At 41.5% G+C, this 19,107-nt stretch overlaps 1 protein-coding gene across 1 annotated transcript; it reads right to left on the bottom strand.

Annotated features, from left to right (window-relative positions):
* Positions 1-261: 261 nt before the first annotated feature.
* LOC138910090 (uncharacterized) lies at positions 262-798 on the bottom strand. Its single transcript, XM_070201312.1, has one exon. The coding sequence runs from the start codon at positions 796-798 to the stop codon at positions 262-264; it is 537 nt and encodes a 178-aa protein (XP_070057413.1).
* Positions 799-19,107: the final 18,309 nt, after the last annotated feature.

Below are 19,107 nucleotides of genomic sequence, written 5' to 3'. Positions count from 1 at the left end.
TTCAACTGATAATAGCCAGATCTCAATTTAATCTTGGAAAATACCTTGGCACCCCGAAGCTGATCAAAGAAGTCATCAAGTCTCGACAACGGATACTTGTTCTTGATAGTGACCTTGTTCAATTGCCGATCATCTATACACATCCTCATCGTTCCATCCTTCTTCTTCACAAACAACACTGGTGCATCCCAAGGTGAGACACTAGGTCTAATGAATCCCTTATCAAGAAAATCCTACAATTGCTCCTTCATTTCTTTTAACTCAACTAGTGCCATATGATATGGTGCGGTATAAATAGGGTTGAGTGCCTAGAACCAAATCAATGCAAAAGTCAATATCTCTATCGGGTGGCATCCTCGACAAATCTATAAGAAACACCTCTGAAAAATCGTGCACAACTGGTACCACATACATAGAAGGAACTTCCACACTAGGATCACGAATATAGGCTAAATATGCCAGACACCCCATCTCGGCCATACGTCGAGTCTTTACATAAGAAATGACCCTACTAGTGGAATGACCAGGAGCCCCTCTCCACTCCAATCGAGGAAACCCCAACATAGCTAATGTCACATTCTTGGCGTTACAATCTAAGATAGCATGATATGGTGACAACCAGTCCATGCCCAAGATAACATCAAAGTCTTCCATGCTATGTAAAAGAAGATCTACTCTAGTCTCATAACTCATGATAGAGACTATGCACGAACAATAAACACGGTTTACCACAATATAATCTCCCACAGGCATAGACACATAAATAGGAGCACTCGAAGAATCAAGAGACACATCCATATATTAGGTAAAATAGGATGACACATAGGAATATGTAGAGCCCGAATCAAATAAAACCGATGCATCTCTATGGCAAACTGGAATAATACATGTGATGACCGCATCAGATGGCTATGCCTCAGGTCTAGCTGGAAATGCATAAAAAATGGGGTTGAGCCCTACCACTCTGACCTCCACCTCTCAGATGGCCTCTCCCTAGATGGCCTCCACCTCTAATGGCCTGACTACCACCTCAGGCAACCTGACCTGTTCCCTTAGCTGGTTGAATGGGAGGTGGAGCAACCGATGCTGGAACCATGGCACGAGTACCCTGTTGTGGCATGCTGCTCTGTGATCTAGGACAAAACCTCGTGAAGTACCTCAAGTCTGCATAAGTATAACAAGTCGTCGATTGTGACTACTGACCTTGTCGACCTAAATAACCACCCTGATAACTTTGAGTCAGAAGTGCACTGACCGGAGCTAAAAGTGCACTGTAGGCTAGCTGCTCAAGATGATACCCATAAGAACCACGACTACCCGAAGTACTGTGAGATACCTGAAGCACTGACTGGATCGGCTTGGGAGGATGACCACTACCAAATAAACCTCTTCCTACAGACGAGTCACGACTGAAACCAATAAAATGATGAGGCCTCTTGTCAGATACTACCTCCCTACCCTGACCACGAATCCTCTCGATCCATCTAGAAATTCTACAACTCGCTGGAAAGAAATATCATCCATAGTCTCATTTTCCATCTGTAGCCTAATACCAAAAGTAAGGCCATCAATGAATCTACTCACTCTCTCCCTCTCAGTAGGGATCAAGACAACTACATGGCGAGATAAATCTATGAAATCTGGTCTCGTACTGGGTAACCATCATGCTACCCTACTGGAGGCGCTCAAATTGGTTGCGGTACTTCTCTATCAGAGTAAAAGTGATGAACTTCTCCATGAATAACTGTGAAAACTGGTCCTAAGCGAGTGGAGGTGAACTTGATGGTCTGCCTCGAACATAGTCTTGCCACCACCTGTTGAACTCCACTTTACCCATGTTGCGCAACACCTCATGGAAACAATCTATAAAATCCTATGTGTCCTTAGAATTTGTGCCACCAAAGGGAATAGGAAATAACTTTGTGAACTTGTCCAATCTATTCAACCCCTCTAACGACATAGCAGGCCTCTCCCCGGGCTATGTAACAATGACAGGCTGAACTACTCCAACTGATGGAATTGTAAGAATCTAATATCCGTGAGCCACCTGCTCTTGTGTGTGAGTAACGAGAGTCTAGGCTCCTCCTCCAGCCTTAGAGACAAGTAGTGCTACAGGAAACGCACCGACCTGGGCCACACTCTTCATAAGGCCTACCAGTCAGACTAGAGCATCTTAAGGTACTGGGGTGGCAATAAACCCCTCTAGGACCAGAGTTGGTCCAACTGGTATGCTCTAAACAGGGACCTCCTCTTACTGCTCGAACTGAGGCCTTGTAGTAAGTGTTGTTGCACGTGCTCTAGACTAAGCTCTACCTCTACCTCTAGCTCGACCTTGGCCCATACCCCTGGTAGTGTCAGCAACCTGGGGATCCAACTCCTGACCGGCTGGGGATGTTGTGCGTGTCCTCACCATCTGCGAAAGAACAAGAATAGAATGGTTCAAACTTCAGTGATAGAATAATATCGCACGATAGAGAAAGAAAGAAGCGAAGTTTTTTTCTAAAGCCTTATAGCCTCTAGAAGATAAGTACACACGTCCCTGTGCCGATCCTCCCGACTCTACTAATCTTTCTCATGAATCGTGAGACCTAGGAAACCTAGTACTCTGATATCAACTTATCACGACCCGAAATCCCCAACTGCATGGCCATGATGGCGGATAACGTCCACTTTCTAGGAAAGCGAAAATTAGTACACAACTTATCATTTTTAGACAATTGAAAGTAGTATAATAAGAGTTAAAGCTGTATAATTCATAAATAGATAATAATAATTCCATCATTGACTAGCCAAAACTCGGAATCTGGTGTCACAAGTATATGAGCATACTAAAAAGTGTTACAACCAATGTCTGAAGGAATTACAACTTTTCAAGTAGAATAAAAAGTACAACTGGATAAAGAAATAGACTTCAAGGACTACGATTGCCATGCAGGTTCACCTCAAGTCTCCAACTATAGATGTATCAGGGCAGCAACTCGGCTAAATGCCACCTGGACAAACTCCAGAATCTGCACAAAGAAGTGTAGAAGTATAGCATGACTGACCCAATGTACTCTGTAAGCACCGAACCTAACCCCGACGAGGTAGTGGCAAGGCTAAGATAAAATACCTACTAAAATCATGTACAGATATATATACATAAAGCAACAAAAGTAGCAAGTAAAATATATAAAATGACAATGGGAAGGGAATGTAACGATCCGACCGGTTGTTTTGCTATCTAGATTTTCGTTCCCCTATTTAATACTTTTCCTTTGCACTTTTACTATTTTATAAGTTGCGGAGATGATTTGTTTAGTTTTCTAAGGGTTCGGGTTGAATTCGTAGCATTTAGTTTCTTAATAGTGGCCTAAGGTGGGTTTCAAGTATTCTGATCGAGTTTCAAGTAATTCGGGAGCGTTTCGACTCTTAATGTTGAAAGTTGGCTCCTTGAAGGTTTTAGAGTTTCTTAAATTTGATTTGAAGTAGACTTTGGTGTATCGATGTCTGTTTGGGATTTTCTGCTTAGGAATAGGTTCGTAGGGTGATATTTTTACTTGTACATAAAATTTGGCGTCATTTCGAGTTGTCTAAGCATGATTCGTCGCGTTTGGAGCTAGTTGAAGAAATTGGAAGTTCAAAGGTTTATTAATTTGGTTTTGAGGTGCGATTCTAAGTTACAATATTGTTTTACGTGCTCGAAGACTTTGCGTAGGTCCATATTATGTTTATGGACTTGTTGGTGTATTTGGACGGGGTCCTGGGTGGCTCAGGTGTGTTTCGGACCACCCGGAGTTAAGTCCAAAATAGCAAATATTTTGCTACTGGTTTCCTTCTTCGCGGATGCGGAAGGTGCTTGGCGTTCGCGATGAAGAATTTTGGCTGAGGGATGTTTTTTCTTCGCGTTCACGCTAGTGGGGTCACAATCGTGAAGCTTTAGGCCAATGGTCTTCACGTTCGCGAGCATTAGGTCGCGTTCAAGTAGAAGGAGGCCAGATAGGGGGAGAACGGTGCTCACGAAGGGTCAGCCAGGTTAGGCATCATGATTGCGAGTGCCCTGTTGCGTTGGCGATAAAGGCTTTTATGGACATGGGCAAATTTTTCCTTCACGATTGCGATAGGCTTATCGCGATAGCGAAGGACCCCCGGGCAAAACCTTGTTTTCCACTTCTCTTGGCCGATTTTGGAGCTCTTGAAGGGGGATTTTTCATCTAGCATTTTAACGTAAGTTATTCCTACCTAATGTGAGTTTAATAAATAGATTATAGGTAGATTTAAACATAAAAATTATGGGATTATATTGAAAAATATAGGGTTTGGTAAAAATGGGATTAGACAGCGAAATTGAGTATACAATTGAGTAGAAATTATATATTTGAGTTCGTAGGGTCATGAGTAACATTTATCTATGAAACTTTCCAGACTCCGAGCATGTGCGCATGGGGTGACTTTTAGAAACTTTCCGATTTGGGTTGGGTAATTACTCTAATAGATGAATTATGAACTTTTGATCATATATTGATTAGTTTGTACGACTTTTTGACTAATTTCGGGTTGCTCGGCGCATTTTTTAGGCTATTAGTGTGGTTTGAGGGCCGAGAAGAGGACGTGGGAACAAGGTAAGTCTCTTGCCTAACCCTGTAAGAGGGAATTATCCTTGTAGGTGTTTAAATTTTTATTTGTTAATAATTGTTGGCACTACGAAGTGACGAGAGTCCGTACATAGCTAAAATTATGTTTATGTCCCGGTAGAATTAGGACTTTATCAAGTAATATTTCTATCATTTGAACCCAACTTGTTAGTTTAATTACTTGAATTTATAATTGAAATTTGATTAGGGATTATGTTAGGCCGAGCTTCATTACTTTGGGTTTTGGCGGAATATTCGTTTGTTGATAGAAAATTTTGCTTCTTTATGTGCCTATCTTGGTGTTGTAATTCTATGACCCGTAGTCCGAAAAGTTTCTCTATTCCTGTGGATCGGGCCAAAGGCCTCGGCAATATATATATATTGAGATGCATCCATGGATCGGGCCGTACGCCCTCGGTAGTGTATGTACATGATTATTATGAATCGGGTCATATGACATCGACATAGCTTGTGCGTAATATCGCTAGGAGTCCGAATATACCTGATATTTCGTTCATGAATTGAGAAATGATATTTACTTTATGGTTATTATTTGTTGAAATGGAATGTGATATTTGGGGATTTAAAACTGATAGTTTGTTAAAGAATCACGTTATTTATTGTTTCTTATTCCAATGTTACGGTTGTATTACATGCTTATTTATAATTCTTGCACTTTATTTATTGACCACTAGTAAGTACTGATGTCGACCCCTGGTCACTACTTCTTCGAGGTTAGACTAGAAACTTACTTGGTATATGTTGATTTACGTACTCATGCTACACTTCTGCACAAATTGTGCAAGTACTGAGGTAAGTACATCTGGTATCCGTTCGGGCGCGCATCCACATTATCCGGAGACTTAGTGGTGAGCTACTCCCCTATGCTCTAATCTGCAGCACCCGAAGTCTCCTTCCTGTTGCATTTTATATTTCTGTCTATTTTATTTCAGACAGTAGTTGTAGTGGTTTGTATATTCTACTAGATTGCTCATGCACTTGTGACACTGGTTTTTGGGAATTTCTAGCAGATGTTTATGATTTTCTGCCTATTAATATCACCATTTCACTCTTATGTTTTATTTATGGTTTATATCACCATGGCCTTTTACACTTAGTTTCTTTATTAAATAAAAATTCATGATTTTAAAAGTAATAAAATTAATAATTAAATAGATAGTTCACTGTTGACTTTCCTAACGGCGACGTTGGGCGCCATCCCGACCTATAGAAGAAATTGGGTCGTGACAACTTGGTATCAAAGCACTAGGTTCACATAGGTCTCACGAGTCATGGGCAAGCCTAGTAGAGTCTTGTGAATCAGTGCGAAGATGTCCATACTTTTCATCGAGAGGCTATAGGGTGTTAGGAACCTTCTCTTTCTCCATCTCCTATCGTGTAATTGATTTTGTACTAAGTACCTTTCTCTTATTCTCTCACAGATGGTGAGAACGCACGTTATACTTGTACCTGGTGGAAGAGGAGTTGTTCCCTCAGTGGTTAGAGGCCAAGGCAGAGGCCGAAGGAGGGATACAACTCTTGCTAGAGGGCAAGGGAATCCTAGATTTGCTCTTGTTGTGCCACCAGTGGATCCAGTGGAGGATCCTGTCATTGAGGAGTAGGATGAGTTGCCTGCAGCTGAGACGGATTTTATAACTGCACCAGGATTTTAGGAAGTTGTGGGCCATATACTGCGGTTCATGGATTTTATGACTCAGGCCGGGCTCTTTTCAGTAGATTCGGCCACATCTCATGTGGGAGGAGGAGCACAAACCTCTACCGCTCAGGCTCCATGGAAAGTTGCTGCCAATTATCAGACCCCATGTGCATTACTTGCGGGCAGGGCCCAGCCAGTTGCAGTAGTTATACCAGAGCCCAGACCAGCCGCGATCGTTGAGCAGCAGTAGCGGTTGTATAGATAGACTAGGCTACATCCTCTTCTCTTTGGCGGTGAGAAACATGAGGACCCGCAGGACTACATTGATCGTTGCAGGGGCAGTGTGCATAATTTGAGAGTATTGGAGTCCAACAGGGTGGACTTCACCACATTTCAGTTGGAGGGCAAGACCTGTAGATGGTGGCAGTCTTATCTCTGTAGCAGGCCAACATGTTCACCTCCTTTGACTTGGGACCAGTTCACATGTCTCTTTTGGGAGAGGTATATTCCACCCTCTCGGAGGGAAGAGTTACAAGGTCAGTTCGAGTAACTCCAGCAGGGTCAAATGTTTGTGACTAATTTTGAGGCGAGATTCTCTGGGTTGTCTCATCACGCACTCATGATACTCCCCACAGATGCAGAGAGAGTGCAGAGGTTTATTGCGTACTTGCATTATGGTATCCAGTTTACTATGGCCCGAGAGGTTAAGATGGGGAATTCGTACGAGCAGGTTGTGAAGATAGCTTGGAGGATCGAGGGTATTTGCAACCAGGGAAGATTATACACGATGGGGGCCAAGTGACCTCGGCATTCAGGAAGATTTAGTGGCACCCCGTCTAGGGTCAGAGGTCAGTTCATGAGGGGCTAGTCTAGAAGGCCCATGTATTCAGCACCACTGACTGCTCGGGGTGCTCCAGAGCGTCCTTAATTCAGCGTCATACCATAGAGTACCTACCATCCACCGGCTATTCAGGGTTTCTCCAGTGGGTATTCAGGTCACCAGGGTCAAACTCAGGGTCAACAGTCTTCCACACCGATGAGTTTCTACGAGTGTTGGGAGCTTGGCTACATGAGGAGGTTTTTCCCCAGGCTTCGGGGAAAGATAGTACAGCAGGGCCATCAGCCCATGATCACCGCACCAGCTGTCGCACCGCCCGTCCAGTCGGCCAGGGGCAGAGAGTAGGTGGGTATGGGTCGCCCTAGAGGTGGAGGCCAGCCAGGTGGAGCTCTGACTAGGTTCTATGCCTTTCCAGCCAGACTAGATGCAGTATCCTCAGACGCCATGATCATAGGTATTATTTCTGTCCACGGTAGGGATGCTTCGGTACTATTCGATCCAGGGTCTACTTATTCATGTGTATCCTCTCTACTCCTTATCTGGATGTCTCTCATTAGTCCTTGGGAGTTCCTGTATATGTGCCCACGCTAGTGGTGATTCTGTTATTGTGGATCGGGATTTTCAGTCCTATGTAGTGACGTTCTGTGGTTATGAGACTAGAGCAGATATTTTGTTGCTTGATATGACCAACTTTGAGGTCATCCTAGGCATGGATTGGTTGTCTTTGTACCATGTCATTCTTGATTTCCATGCCAAGACTGTTTCCTTATCGATGCCAGAGTTGCCTAAATTGGAGTTGAGGGGTTCATCTATCAGTACATCTAGTCGTGTTATCTCTTTCTTGAAGGCTTGACACATGCTCGAGAAGGGTTTTTTGGCATATCTGGCTTATGTTTGAGATACTTCTGTGGAGACTACCACGATCGATCCAGTGCCCGTGGTGTGGGAGTTCTCTGGCATATTTCCTTCTGATCTACCAAGCATACCACCAGATCGTGATATTGATTTCAGTAATTATTTGGGTCTAGGGACCCATCCTATCTCTGTTCCACTGTACCGCATGGCTCCGAATAAGTTGAAGGAACAACATAAGGAGATGCTCGAGAAGGGGTTCATCAGGCCAAGTATGTCGCCTTGGGGTGCACTGGTATTGTTTGTGAACAAGAAGGATGGGAGTATGCGGATGTGTATTGATTATCGCCAGCTAAACAAAGCCACTATAAAGAATAAGTACTGGTTGCCGCTTATTGATGATTTGTTTTATTAGTTACAGGGTTCTAGGGTGTTCTCTAAGATCGACTTGAGGTCTGTGTTTCATCAACTGAGGATTCGTCTTCGGATGTTCAGAAGACAACTTTCCAGACTAGATATAGGCACTATGAGTTTCTACTAATGTCTTTGGCTTGACTAACTGGTCATGTCCAATCCACACTCAATAATAAGTGGGAAATGGTCGTTGCAATTATAATACCCAACTTGAGTTTGGGTCAAATTCCTCAGGGAGATTACAATCGGTATTAAGGTAAATACTTGAAGAGAGAATGTGAAATAGCCAAATTATACTTCCAAACAAGAGGGTAATTGTTATCAAATTTAACACTAAGAAATTAGACTAAGTAAAAGCAACTACATAATAAATTGTTTTTAGTGTTTTTATATTTTGAGGAAAAACCTAGGGATATAACTTTCACCTAGGTATAACCTAATGGGTATACTAAGTTAATCTTGTTTGGTAGAACGGGGTATATTATAACTCTCAATTCTCAAGTACCCACTCAATACCTCTCGGTTATAGAGTTGTAATGCCCAAATTGGCTTTCTCATATCCAAATGGGTAGCAATATAAGAAATTGATATGAGTCCAAGTTGGATTATTCCTATCTCTAGCTCAAATACTTTAATCAAACTAGTCAAAACCTTAACTAGCTCAATTTCTTGTTAGCCAAATTTTCCTAGACTAGGTTCCTCTTTCTCTAGTAGGAACTAAGTCAAATAGGCATGAATAAATATTTTGAACCATTAATTCTAGATATAATACATCCCAATTAATAAACAAGCATTAGTATTAACAACCCATAAGTTTTGCATACTAGGGATGGGTCACAACCATAGATAAAATCTAGCTACTCACAATAATGACAAGGAAAAATAAAGAGAAGAAGTAAGTGAAGACATAAACTAGAATTAAAGTATAAAATTAACGGATCTTCTCTAATTGTTCCTCCAAATATCCCAAAATAGTTAAATATAACCGCTAGTTGCTGCTACAGAACAAAATTTGCCCTAAAAAGTGTTTCCCGTCTATTTATAGTGTCTAGAATTTTGCTGACAAAAATGCCCTTTGGGTGATTATGTTGCCGCACAATTTCATGTGCGGACCGCACTTTTCTTCTGTTCTTGCATTAAGAGGAAATCCGCGGCAGCATAATTATCTCTATGGCTGCACTTCAGCTTCTGCGGCCGCACATTTTGATTGCATACTGCATTCTTAAGAGGCTTCACACTTGGTCTTCTGCACCTTCTCTGAACTTATCAAACTTTGTTAGTGCGACCAGCTTTTGCAGCCTCATAATTTGGTGTGCTGACCGTGCTTTTACAAAACTCCTCAAAGGCTTCAAGGCGATATCTACGGCCACACTTCTATTTTTTGTGGACCGCATGATCATCTGCGGCCGCAGAATTACTTCTACAGACCACTTCTACTTGCATTTCTCCTTTTTGCCTTATTGAGCTGGAATACTTCTTTTTGAGTTAGATTTCTTCATTGAGCCCCCAATCCTATAACATGCCTACAATTCACACAATTTCATTAGATTTGGAAACAAAAATCACTACTTATGGACTAGAACTAAAGCAAGAAGGTACTAATAAGTGATTAAAATCCACACTTATCAACTCCCCCAAACTTAAGTTTTTGCTTGTCCTCAAGCAAATAGATTAGTTCCCTCCTCCCCTAAGTGAAAGGTCATTTCATATATTCAATTGTAAGTCATTTGTACTCAGTTGGGACCAACAATTACCCACAATACTCATGCATTTTCAACAAGGTGCCAAAACATGTGTTACATGCATATAACTTTAATGTGACATTTGAGCTTCAATAATTGACTTCACTCATCAAGGACTCTTGTTCTATCAGGTAAATCATGGTGGAATACAAACTTTTCCTCCTCTACCTTCCATTTGACATACTCACTTCAAGAATTAACACTCAATTTCTAGAGAAATAACGGATTCACTCTTCTCTTACAAAGGAATCTCACAAGTAAAGCTTAATGTACCATAGGCTTGCCCCTCATGTAAATCTCCACTAATATAAGTTCACTCGGTTCAAAATCAAGTAGGCTTCTTTCGGGTTGTAATGCAGGCTTTTGGATTGAGGTAGGATACCATATGGGATAAGTGGTTACACCCTTCCTACATCCATTTTTCATTTCTTGGTTCACATTTACTAAACCCTTAGAGGAATTTCTTTTTCTTGGCAGCTAGAGAGACTTGCCATCACTCTTTATTGTTCATTTCATTCTTTTTCTCCATTGATGCTTATACTAGAGATAGTTGCCTTTTTTCAATTTCATCAATCTCCCTTTTTTTCTTTTTGTATTTTCTTTTTGTTCTTTCTTTTCTTGCTTTCTCTTTTTATGGAGATCATTTCTTTTCTCTCTTTTTAGTGCCTTGATACCTCTTTTAAATTCCTAACCCCCCCCCTTCCCCCCAACTTAGGCTTTGATCCACTTCTTACATATGAGTGTTAAGGAAGGTTCGGGTACCAAGAGAGGATTATAATCAAAATGGATAAAGGCTTGTAGCATGGTTACCAACAGAGAAAGGCTAAAGTCTCAAAAAGGTTGACTAGAGATAACGATCATAGGGTGGCAATAGAAAGCTCAAAAGGACCAAGTAAAGCCTACAATCATCTTCCAAACCAATCAAACCTAGAGTTTCGCCTTGAAACACATTTGGGGTAAGTTCTAGACTATCCACTCAAGTACTTGGACTAGCAACAAGAATTCACCTCACCTCTCATACAACTAGACTGTAAAAGAAAATAGAGTCTAAATCCCACAACGATCATAGTCAAGTTATAGATTGCTATGGTCCATTCAACCACCTAATGATTATCAAAGTCAACTCAAGAACCTCAAAGTCACAAAACTAGAGCTATTTTCTTCCAAAATCTTGTTTCAAACCATAAGCATGCAGTTAAGTATGTTGGTGCCAAATGAAGCATGAATAACTCTTTTTAGAGAATGAATTAATTAGGAATTTTATTCATTACTACTTAGTACTATTATTACCTAAACATGAAACAGACTCATTCCCTTAAGAAAGTTGTCATGTTATCCATCCTCATGAAGAGTCACCCGGTTCACACAAAAAACCACCTTTAGAAAGAACCGTGGCGTTAAAAAAAATATAGGCTTATTCTCAATACTACTAAGAAAAACATAGAAGCTACTAAAACAAACACAATTTAAGATAAACAACTAAAGATAAATAATGAAAGTAACAACTACTAAAGATAAATAAAAAGTAGAATCATCCAATTATTACATTCCAAAGTAGTCAAATCTATCAAATCATCAAATATGCTCCAATCCCCCCCCCCCCGGAACAAAAAGAAGCATTGTCCCCAATGCTTAACAAAATAAGGGCAAAAAGTTGAGAGGACAAAGAAACGCCCTAAGTGTCCTCAGTCATCACTGTGTCCCCAGCAGCATCAATCCTAGTTGGCTCAGCCAACTAAATATCATCATCAAGTCTAGGAGTGGCCGGATAAGTGAACATAGCACGAACCCTCAGCAGTGTCGGCGGCAAGGCACGACTCCTCAGTCTGAGTAGCGTGAGCATCCTAAGAAGATCGAGCTGGGTGGGGTTGGGAGGGGTCAAACAGCATGTCAAATGGTAAATCTCCGGCCTCAGCTATCTAGGTCACCTCAGCTCGAAGCTCATCAACTGACTTCTTGCTGGCATGCGACTTCCTCATTTTCCACACTTGCTTGGTCAAGCACTCAATCATAGCACCATGTTGTACCAATGTATCCATGATGACCTTCTGGTTGTCCAAGACTTTGCTAAGCTTCTTATCATGGTCAGAGTAATCCAGGGGTGCCTGTGTAGATGTCAGCCTTGCAATAGTACTAAAGATCTCAGACAGCTTTGAAGTAGTTTCCTGTATCTAGTTATTGAGACTCGCTAGTGTCTGGGAGACTCGCAAAGCAGATAATGGGCATGTAGACATGGGCACCGGCATTGGAGTTGGGGTAAGCACTGTAGTAGGAGTTGTAGTAGGAGATGAGGATGATGGCTCGGGCATAGTAGTTGCTGCACTGGTAGGAGGCTCAGCTGAAGTAGATGGAAAATTAGACGAAGCAGAAACTAACACTACCGGCTCATCAGACTGGCCAACAGTAGTAGAAGGCTGAGCACTCTTCTTTGGGTTCCTTGGATCCTGCAGCTTGTACCACTCAAATGGCCGCATCGGCTTGAGCTTGGTATCAAATGGCCTGGACTCTAAATTGACACACGTCAGATACTCAGTAATAGTGATGGGATAGGTGTAAGAGGTGTTATCTTGTTGTGCCACAAGGGATATGTTTGCCGACATCAGGGCACCCACATTAATCGGGTACCCGGCCATAATATAGCCACCAATAAAGGTTGAGGAATGGGCAGGTCGTTTTCATTCAAGCATGGATCACCTCTATTGCACACAAAGGTCTGCCACCCTTTTGCCTCACAGCTCAGAGTGTTTCGGGGATAGGCACCCCGACAGCAATCCAAGAGGGAGTAGGTCTCGGTGCAAGAATCTCTGCAAGCCACGGCCTAAACTCTTCTTTCAAAGCCAACTTCTCTAATTACTCTTTCAGCTCCACGTACTCAAACCCCAACTACGCATTCAGAGTATGCTGATCAAACTTCACCTTCAAGTTGTGCAATTTTGTGATCTTTGTCCCTTTTTGAATATGCACTGTATTGGCATAAAATTCCCGGACAATATGCTCCTTTACATCCACCAATTTCTCAGTAAACAACATCTCCCCTTCTTTTAGTAAATTGTTCCAGAACTGTGGGGATGTATTTTTCTAAGTCTTTAAGAAGAACTATCGCTCATGAGTCCAGGACCTCTCCATCCACCACATTCTAAAATCAGAAAATGCTTGTCGACTCAGAAATCTATCTTCCCAGATAATCTTCTTCTTTGATCTTGCCAAATCTTCTTGTGCACCTTCTCCCCCTCTCCCATCATCCAGGACATCATCAGAATCAGAGCCTACAACAACTGCATTGGACTCATGACTATCACTTTCTGAACCCTGTGAAGTGTTGTGGGATGTAGAAGGCATATCTAGAGGCTTAGACTGCCTTTGTGGCCTGGTCTGCTCTTTAGTGTACTCCTCCAATAATGACATAGAATTTCCCTCGAAGGCTTCCCTAGATGGGGCATATGAGCTAGACTCTGAGAGGTCTCTACCTCTCCCTCGGCCTACTGTTGTCTTCTTGGAGATTACTTTCTGCACACTTGGGGGCAAGGCACCTCTACCCCTTCCCCTTGAAGATTCTCCTCTCTCATTGGTATATTCACCTCGACCTCGTGATCATACCATTATTTGTATAAGCACAAAGAGAATTGTCAGTTGAAATTCATGTCTAAGAATAGTTAAGACTCATACAAGTGAGTGAGGGCAACATAGAAGCAGTGAGGTTGCAGTTGGATAAACATGCAGAAGTTATGGGGGAAGTGTGGTCCGTAGAAGTGGAAGTGCGGACCACACAATTCCAAGTGTGCCCGCACTTCTACACAGATTTGCAAGGGGCGCAGATGCACCCTCTCTGTTTGATAGTGTGGAGGCCATTTTGTTGCCGCAGAATTTATTTGAGGCTCGCATAATGATAAGAGTAGTCCGCACTTAAGAAGTTTAGAGGGAAAGCCTCTGTGGATAGTGCGGACTAGTTCTGCGGTTTCTGAAGAAATTCTGTGGTCCGCACAATTAAAGTGCGGCCGCAAAAACAACATCAAGCAGACTACCCTAGACAATACATTGCGGACCGCACAATTTCAAGTGCAGTCGCACATTCAAGAACAAAAACGGGCAAGTCTTTTTTCTACCTAGGTTATGCAAAAAAAAAATTAAAATCTACTTGGTAACATAGTATAAACATAAAAATCAGTTAACCGAACCCAATCGATCATGCTTTAAGGAATAACCCCACATAGATACATTGAAGGAATATAATAACATATGACCTAAAAAGAAGTTAAAAAGGGAAAATAAATTCAAAAATAAAAAATTAAATAAAATTAATCATGAAATAAAGCATACCAGATGGTGTAAATATGTAAAGATCCAGGTGAGTGCAAATGGTGGTGTGTGGTGAAAGTGCAAAGTCCTTAGGTAGTTTCCTTAGAGTAACAATGAATTCCAGGAGTGTGAAAAGTGTAAAATGAAGGATCTTGTTCTATTTATACTCAGAGGCCAATGTGGGTTATAGTGTCAAGTGCGGCCACACAATTACAAGTGTGGGCCGCACTCTGTTACCTGGGCTATAATGCTTCAACATAATTGTGCGGTCTGCACAATCTCATGTGCGACCGAAAAATTCTCATGAAGTCCACACTTATGCTTCGCACTGACAGGTGAAAAGTTCACAGGACCTTTCATTTGACATCTGAGTTTACTCTTGCAAGTGCGGTCCGCAGATGAAATTTGCGGCCACACAAGAGCTTTTGCGGTAGCATTCTTTTCCTGTGGCCGCACAAAGAAAATATGTGGTCCGCATTTCCTGTTATGATGATATAACCTTGTCTAGCTTTTCTCATCTAACACTCATCCCTACAGCACACTTCAAATCAAGTTAAAAATAGAAAATAACATCTAACTAAAAAAAGAAAAAGGAAAAAAAGTTGGGTTGCCTCCCAAGTGAAGTAAATAACCGTCACCACATGGCTCTCTCCAACTTTTCCCAAGTAGTGCTTCACCCGGTAACCATTGACTTGGGATATTTCATTGTTCTTGTTCATCAAATACAATGCACCGAAAGGTGTCACACCAACAACTTCAAACGGACCACTCCACTTCGACTTAAGCTTCTCTGGGAACATCCTCAACCTTGAGTTAAACAACAATACTAGATCATCATCCTTGAACTCCTTGTTCCAAATATACTTGTCATGAAGGTATTTCAACTTTTCTTTGTAGAAGGACGAACTCTCATAAGCATGGTATAGGAACTCATCCAATTCATTCAAGTGTGTAACCCGCAAGTTAGCGGCTACATCCCAATCAAGATTCAATTTCTTCAAGTCCCACATTGCCTTATGCTCTAGTTCCACCGGAAGATAACAAGCTTTCCCAAATACTAACCGGTATGGAGATATTCCGATAGGTGTTTTGTAAGCCGTCCTATATGCCCACAGTGCATCATCAAGCTTCTTGGGCCAATCTGTCCGATTTGCATTCACCGTTTTAGACAAGATACTTTTTATCTCCCGGTTGGAGACTTCCACTTGACCATTAGCTTGTGGGTGATCGGGAGTCGGACCTTGTGACTAGCACCATATTTTCTAAGTAAGGTATCGAAAGCCTTGTTGCAAAAAAATGATCCCCCCCCCCATCGCTTATGACTGCACGTGGAGTACCAAATCTTGTAAAAATATTCTTCAAGAAACCCACTACACTTTTAGCCTCATTGTTGGGTAAAGCAACGAACTCAGCCCATTTGGACACATAATCCACTGCGACCAAAATGTAAGTGATTCCACAAGTACTCACAAAAGGGCCTATAAAGTCAATGCCCCAAACATCAAAGATATCAATCTCCAAGATAGTTGTAAGAGGCATCTCATGTTTCTTTGAAATTCCACCGGCCCGTTGACATTCATCACATCATTTCACCAACTCATTTGCATCTTTGTAGAGAGTAGGCCAATAGAAACCACAACTTAGAACTTAAGTCGTCGTTCTTGCTCCACCATATGGAGAAGAATGACAAGCTCAAAGAATATCACCTTGCTCTTCTTCCGGAATACACCTCCTAATAACCCCATCCATGCAAATCCAAAAAAGGTATGGCTCATCCAAATAGTAGTTTTGACAATACTTTTTAAGCTTCTTCCTTTGGTTTGAAGAAATCTCATCCGGAATGATACGACTCACAAGAATATTTGCCAAGTCCGCAAACCACGGTACCACTTTTGTTGATATTGCCAAAAGTTGCTCATCGGGGAAAGATTCACTGATTTCAAGTCCATCATGTGGCCTCCCCTCCTCCTACAAACGAGACAAGTGGTCCAACACTTGATTTTCACTTCCCTTCTTATCTTGGATGTCAAGGTAAATCTCTTGCAATAAAAGCACCCGTCTCATCAACTAAGTTTTAGATTCATTCTTTCTCAAAAGATAGCGAAGTGTCGCATGATCCGTGTGGACAATAACTTTGACACCCATCAAGTACGAGCGGAACTTCTCAATAGAAAACACAATAGCAAGGAGCTCGTTTTCCATAACAGTATAATTCACTTAGGAACTATTCATGGTCTTGCTAGCATAGTAAACCGGATGAAAAACCTTGTTGACACGTTGCCCCAAAACAGCCCCAACTGCTACATCACTTGTATCACACATGAGCTCGAGTTAGCAACATGTGCTTCAATTGCTCGAACTCCCTCATACAATCATCATTGAAATAAAACTTAGTGTCCTTCTAAAGGAGCTTACATAATGGGTTTACCACTTTATAAAAATCCTTGATAAAGCGCCGGTAGAAACCTACATGGCCTAAGAAACTCCGCACACCCTTCACCGAGGTGGGGGCGGGGGTGGAAGCTTAGAAATAACCTCAATCTTCATCTTGTCAACTTCAATACCATTCTTTGAGATCTTATGGAAAAGGACAATGCCTTCCTCAACCATGAAATGCTATTTTTCCCAATTGAGCACCAAATTTGTTTCCTTCAAATCTAGACCTCACTTTGTCCAAATTTGCAAGAAAGTCATCAAAAGAATCTCCAACCACCGAGAAGTTACCCATGAGTACCTCAAGGTAATCTTCCACCATATACATGAAAATAGCCATCATACACCGTTGAAAAGTCATCGGTGCATTACACAAACCAAAAGGCATCCGTTTAAAAGCGAAAGTACCATAAGGACTTGTAAAGGTGATTTTCTCTTAATCTTCCGGAGCAATAAGAATTTGATTGTATCTCGAGTACCCATCAAGAAAATAATAGAAAGCACAGTCGTCCAATCTATCGAGCATCTGATCCATGAAAGGAAGGGGAAAGTGATCTTTCCTTGTGACTTTGTCGAGCTTACGATAATCCACACAAACTCTCCAACCGGTGACTGTTCTTGTGTGAATCAACTCATTCTTCTCATTGTTCACCATCGTCATGCCCCCTTATTTAGGACACATTGAATCGGAGAGGTCCATGAACTATTGAAAATGGGGTAGACAACCCCAGCATCCAACCACTTGATAATCTCCTTCTTGACCACTTCTTGCATGTCTTCATTGAGTCTTCTTTTATGTTCAATAGACGGTTTAGAACCATCCTCCAATGTGGAATCAACCTGCACGTTAGTCAAACAAGAGGAAAGAATAACTGGTAAAGTAGAACAAGGGCCAAGAAATTCATATCGAAGGTGTGGTGGCAATGGTTTCAACTCCAAAGTAGGTGGATCTTCAATAGAAGGCTTTGTAGGGGGTATTTTTCCAATTCTCAAGATCCATAGATAATTTTCGGGGTGCATAGTTGTACGACCCCATTTCTTGCAAAGAGTTCACACATTCCATGAAACCATTCATCTCGTCATCATCGAAGTTGAGCAAAATTACTTCCAACATATCACCAACATTGATTGTATCACTTGTATCATCAATAGTAACATCGGTCACCAAATCCACAAAAGAACACACTTCATTGCTATTTGGTCGCCGCATAGATTTGCAAATATGAAATACCACTTTTTCATCACCAACCCGGAGAGTGAGTTCTCCGGCTTCCACATCACAAAGGAAAGGTCTTCCAAGAATAATAGGTACTTCATAATCAACCTCAAAATCAAGAATAACAAAGTCCGCCGGAAGAATGAACTTATCAACTCAGACCAAAATATCCTCAATCACTCCCAACGGCCTCTTCATGGTACGATCGACCATTTGCAACCTCATAGATGTGGGTTATCGTTCAAATAACATCATCATTCATGTCGATAAGTACCATCACATAAGGCATTGCACACATAAGGGAAGGAGCTAGGAAAAATCATAATTACGTTCTCAAATGGCACGAAGACATGGTAAACATCTAGAACAATTAGGGAGCATGGATCTTTCAACCCAACACACTAAGGCAAACAATTCTAGTATGATCAAGTCGGAACTTACACCAATTATTCGGACACCAAGAGTTCGATTCTAAGAAGAAGAGAGTTAGCCATACATACCTCAATTGTGCTTCTTTAGACTCTACAATTATCCGGAGCCCTTAGCAACCTCAATCTATTTTAGCAATATAACAAATTGAACCCAGAATTAGGAAAACGTTCATGGTTCTAGCTCATTCTTTCCCCACACTCTTTTATCACACATGCATGCAAGATAAACAACCCTCATACCCATGGACCATCTTATTAATTACTCGTTTTCAACATAAGTTTCAAAATTTAGGGCTAAGGCATAGATTGTTACCTTTAGGATGGAGGCCTAGGTTGCTTTCCTTGATAATCTTCAAAGTTTTAAGCAAGAATTGAAGAATATTTGATGAGGATCACTTTCACACTCTAAGGCTCACTCTATAGTATCAGAAAATGAGCTCAAAATAGACTATGGCATATATTTTATCAACACAGGATCGGGTAAAAAAAATTAGAAATTAGGAGCCCCGACACAGATCTGCAATCACACATGCGACCGCATAAGGGTTATGTGGTCCGCAAAGTGACCGCAGAAATAGCCCTTAGGGGCCTGAAATTTTGGCCCAGATATGCGAC

This window comes from Nicotiana tomentosiformis, chromosome 4 (assembly GCF_000390325.3).
Source record: "Nicotiana tomentosiformis chromosome 4, ASM39032v3, whole genome shotgun sequence".
Lineage (NCBI taxonomy): Eukaryota > Viridiplantae > Streptophyta > Magnoliopsida > Solanales > Solanaceae > Nicotiana > Nicotiana tomentosiformis.
The sequence above is the reverse complement of the archived record's forward strand: the minus strand, read 5'-3'. Positions and strand labels throughout refer to the sequence as shown.